At 51.7% G+C, this 4,896-nt stretch overlaps 1 protein-coding gene across 1 annotated transcript in view; it reads left to right on the forward strand.

The window, feature by feature from the left end:
* The first annotated feature begins 1,136 nt into the window (after nucleotides 1-1,136).
* The window catches only part of skida1 (SKI/DACH domain containing 1), a 5,979-nt gene continuing 2,219 nt past the window's right edge, over nucleotides 1,137-4,896 (forward strand). The window contains exon 1 of the mRNA XM_035143034.2: nucleotides 1,137-4,896. This exon is cut by the window's right edge and continues 2,219 nt beyond it. Coding sequence (XP_034998925.2) covers nucleotides 1,590-4,103 — 2,514 coding nt within the window. The 5' untranslated portion in view covers nucleotides 1,137-1,589 and the 3' untranslated portion in view covers nucleotides 4,104-4,896.

Here is a 4,896-nt window from a genome sequence, read left to right on the forward strand (position 1 = left end):
ACTCTGCACATTTAGTTTGGTCCAATCACTGTTCTCATGGTTTTACCAGGGTGGGGGGGTTAACAGGGATTTAACGCTTTACAATGACTCCACTAAATTTACATTAACTTAATATATTTCGCTCTATACACACTTACAATTCCAACTATAACAATTGTATGCGTAAATACATATTAGCAGGGCAACACCCTGAATTGTACCGCATGTCTCAAATTATTTTTACACACACACACGAGATAAATTATGTAAAGGGAAAAGGTGGGGGAGAAAAAAAATTGCGAATGCCGATTAATTCATTATGGTGTAGCCAGACAAATAGACCTACATAGTCTGTATAAGTAGGTCAGTGTATAGGCAACCAACGAGGAAGAATTCATATGGAGAAAACTAAAGCAGAAGAGTTGAGTCTTGGTCAGAGGAACAACAGCAGCGTGGACGTGGAACAGCAGCTCCCCGAGTGTAAAAAAGCAAATATCTTTGTTTTAAACGGTGCTGACTTCCCTCACACACACACACACACTCACACACACACACACTCACGGGACCGTCTGAAATACGTGGAGCGTGCATTTCACCAGCACATGCAACCCCACTGCGTACAGGACCATGCACGACCTGCATGCATGTTGATGTGGACCAAAGGGGAATAACAGCAAAAACACACTCCGGTCTATAATCACGACTCTTTGCAGGCTCGGCTTTACTTTACACGCAAATAACTGGGGGGATTCAGTTTTATTATCAGGTCTTTATTTAGCTTTTGATATATGAACTTGCAATAACTGTATCATTTACTTAAACAGCGGAGAGTGGGGGCACAATTGTGAACTATTGTAGTGGTGTGTGTGTGTGTGTGTGTGTGTGTGTGTGTAGGGGTGGTGGTGGGGGTATCCATTTTTATTGCATCACCTGTCAGCATCGTCCAATGGGCGTCTACTTCGGGGGCATTAATTGATGAAGGTGTCTCCAGACTGGCGCACCTCCCCTCTGTGTCATTTTATTTGTGGCTCAACCAGCAGCCAGAATAGCAGCTGCATTTTAGCTGTTATTCCCTTTCTCTCTCTCTCTCTCTCTCTCTCTCTCTCTCTCTCTCTCTCTCTCTCTCTCTCTCTCTCTCTCTTTCTCCCTCCCCTCCACCCTCACAGCTCCCTCCCTCCCTCTTCTCTCTCTCACTCTCCTCTCTCCCTATTTTATCCCTCTGGCTGAGGCAGTGGTGTACACCTACCCCTCCGTCCTGCTGCCGACCAGAGGGGAGTGGAGCCGGCTGCAGAGGCAGGTAGCAGAGGAGCAGCCCCCCGGCTTGGTGGACGCATCCGTGGATCGGCATTCCTCCACCATGCCGGTGCGGGGCAAGAGGCGACGAGTGGATGCTGTCGGCTCGTTCGACCTATGAGACACCGGCAGCTCCTTTTAACTCCGCATGTCAAAGTTTACATTTTCATGACGCAGCAGCAGCAGCAGCAGTGTGGATTAAAGGTATGAGCAGGATGTCTTGAGCTCACGACCCCCATGCCATTTGCGCGTAAATCCACAGCATTACTGAGAGTGACTGTACATGGATTAAATACATTGGAGCTGTTGTATGAAACATGGGAGACCTGGAGTGTGGTTTTGAGGAAATGCAAGGGGTGAGACTGGGATACCTGCTCATCCAAGGCAAGCAAATGTTTGCTTTGTCCCAGGTCTTCACCGACCTGCTGAAGAACATCCCTCGGACCACGGTGCACAAGCGCATGGACCACCTGAAGGTGAAGAAGCACCACTGCGACCTGGAGGAGCTGCGCAAGCTCAAGGCAATAAACTCAATAGCTTTCCACGCCGCGAAGTGCACGCTGATATCGCGGGAGGACGTGGAGGCTCTGTACTTCTCCTGCAAGACGGAGCGGGTGTTGAAGTCCAACAAAAGGAAAGCAAAAGCGCCGCTTCCCCCCGGGGAGGTGGACGCGTCCCCGGGGCTGCTCAGCGCCGACTCCGCCGAGCTGTGGAGGGAGAAAGTTTGGTTCAGTTTGCACGGCGTCCCGGAGACTCTCGCGCTCCACAGCAAGGCGGCCAGGCGGAGAGAGCTGGCTCCCTGCCTTACCGACTCCAAACTACCTCAATTTTACCACAAAACCCACGGACGGGATTTCCGTGCGGCGACTAAATCCGGTCACAAACACTTTAAAAACTATGAAACATCTAAAATAACAGGGAACTGCGTTACTTTGAGCCAAAGGCACTCGTTTTACCGGAGCGCGGTGAGCCGGCAGCCCGTGGTGCTCCAGTCCGCCATAGCTGCTCAGTCCAGGCTCTCGCGCTCCGCCGGCGACCTACTTCACAAGAGGAAGAGGAGGCGCGAGGGGGGCGGCGGCAAGGACAGCGCGAGGCACTCGTGGAGCAGGAGCAGGCACGCGCACCACCACGTACCGCCGGTGCTGCTCGTGCAACCCAAACCAACCGGCAGCCACGGGACCTCTTTCGGTGCTTTCCACCTCGGCCAGGATTTCTATCTCCACCCCAGACCCCAGCACCATCACCACCACCAGCAGCAGCACCAGCACCAGGAGCAGACTTTCCCGGAGAGCTACAGCAGCGACACCGAGTCCAGCACCTACTCGGACCGGGCGTACCCCGACTCGGATTTTGGGTCGGGCTTCTCCACCACCAGCAACTCCGGGAGCTCCGAGGAGGAAGAGGAAGAGGATGAGGATGACACCCAGTCGGAGAGTTCAGAGGTCAGCTCCGAAGAAGAGGAGAGCTCCTCTCAGTCCGACTCCAGCTCGGTTTCGAGCCGGGTCTCGGTGCAGAGCATCCGGTTCAGACGCGCCCGGGTCGGGTCTCTCTCCAAAAGCGTCACCACTAGTAAAGCACCTTTGGTCCTGCAGCCCACGTTTCACTACAACAACGAGAAGCAGCACAGGACACACAATGTTGCCCCCCCACACACGGGAGACAGCAGACAGGAGAAAAGGCAAAAATGTGAATTTATTTGCAGTGAATCCAGAAAGGACCTGGGACCCATACAGCCACCAAAATTTAACTCAGCTGTGGGCGAGAGCTTCAAAAGGGAAAAGGCGTGTGATGCTGATCCTGATGTGGAGCTGCCCTCCTATTCACCGGGACTCACCCGGAGCAAGGCCTTTCACCCCACACGCAGGACACCCGGGTATCCCATCAAATGCCCCCCGGGACTCAGCGCACAGTGTGACCAGGACATGTTTCCCAAATGTGCCGATAAAAGGGAGGCGAAAGTCACCACCTTAAAACTGCCAACCCCACTGAGGAAAATAAAGACCGAGACGGAGGAGGCCCCTGTGACCGCCGCCCCCCACTCGGACAGCGGCAGGGCGGCCAGGACACCTCCCTTCAACCTCCACAATGTGAAAGTTAAAGTGGAGGAAAGCTGTGATGAATATGAATACCAGAGCCAGGCCTCTGTAGTCAAATGTAAAGGAGACAATAAAGCGGAGAGCAGCTATGGCCTGCATATCAGCGGTGCCCTCATCAAGCATGGGGACTTTTTCAATAGCGGGATTAAAGCCACAGATAAGAGCCCTGATGTGGCCCCCAGGTCCCCATGTGGCCCTCAGGAATGCAGCAGCACCCAGGACGCATCGTGCACCGAGGAGGGGGGGCACAGACACAAAACCTGGAAGGCTGCGGTGCTGGGGAACAAGAAAGCCCGAGTTTCCAGGTTGCAAACAAAACAAAACGTGCCCAGGGTCAACAAGGCTGCCCTGTCTTCTTCTTTTCTCCTCCTCCTCCTCCTCCTCCTTTCTTCTTCTTCTTCTTCTTCTTCTTCCTCTTCTTCTTCTTCTTCTTCTTCATGCTCCTCTTCCTCTTCTCGTCAGGAGGCGTCCACGGAGGATTTATCGAGCAGACGCAAACGCAGCAGCAGCGCCAGTACCGCAGCACCGGCCGCAAAAATGCCTTTCAGCCTGATGGCGAATTTCCCCTCCCCGCCGTCGCTGGTTGTTGGCAACGACGGGGATTTGTGCCCCGCTTACTCCCTGAACTCGCTGAGGGGCCCCGGGCCTCCCCCTCCGTCCCACCCCGTGTGGAGGTGGCAGCCAGGCGTCCACATTCTCCCTCCCCCACACACTCAGAGAACGAGGAAATACTGAGGGTTTAAAAAAAAAAACAAGCAAAACAACAAAAGCCCCCACCACGGTGTCCATCTCCAACACAATCGTAGCCAGAGTCTTAACGTGAGCGCACCAGAACTGCTCCAAACTTTTGTCGGTCTGTATTTTTTCCACCTCCCCCTCATCCCTTCTTCTTTTTTTTTCTTCCTGTGAATGGATATACATTCCTGCTTTGTTTTGAAGTTTGATGGAGGAAAACCTACAAGATCTGCCCCCCTCTCGGAGCCTCACGCACACGGGACTGTGAGACACCGCTCGTGGATTTACGCTTAAAAAAGTTGTGTTTTTTTTTCAATAAGCTACCAACCCTAAGCAATATGTTAGGTTCTCATTGTTGTGTTTACTTGATTTTTTATTATAATTATTATTCTCTAAACTCGACTGTTTCTTCTTCGCCTTTCGACTTGTTGGATTGTATGATGCCAGGGTTTTAGTGGTTTGTGCTTTGTCTGAAAAAAGAGGGGGGAAATCCCAGCATTCTTTGGGATGAGGCTAATTTTAGTTTAAGATGGTGCTGAGTTTGATTTAAATCAAGAAACAAAGAAAGAAAAAGTCAGGGTTCCAATTCTGTGCCACTAAAAGCTGTGTTTTCTTTCATGAGTGTCACGCTGTCCAGCTTGGCCAAACTAGTTTCCAAGTGTTCAGCTTCAGAGGATTCTTATGAAAATGGGTTTTATCAGTGTCAATCTATACTTTCTCACAGTTAAGCCTTTATTAGATTCGACAGGGAATTATTCCTGGTGGTTGTGGGTTTTTTTCCAGAGTGCTTGTG

This window comes from Hippoglossus stenolepis, chromosome 19, assembly GCF_022539355.2.
Source record: "Hippoglossus stenolepis isolate QCI-W04-F060 chromosome 19, HSTE1.2, whole genome shotgun sequence".
NCBI classification, from domain to species: domain Eukaryota; kingdom Metazoa; phylum Chordata; class Actinopteri; order Pleuronectiformes; family Pleuronectidae; genus Hippoglossus; species Hippoglossus stenolepis.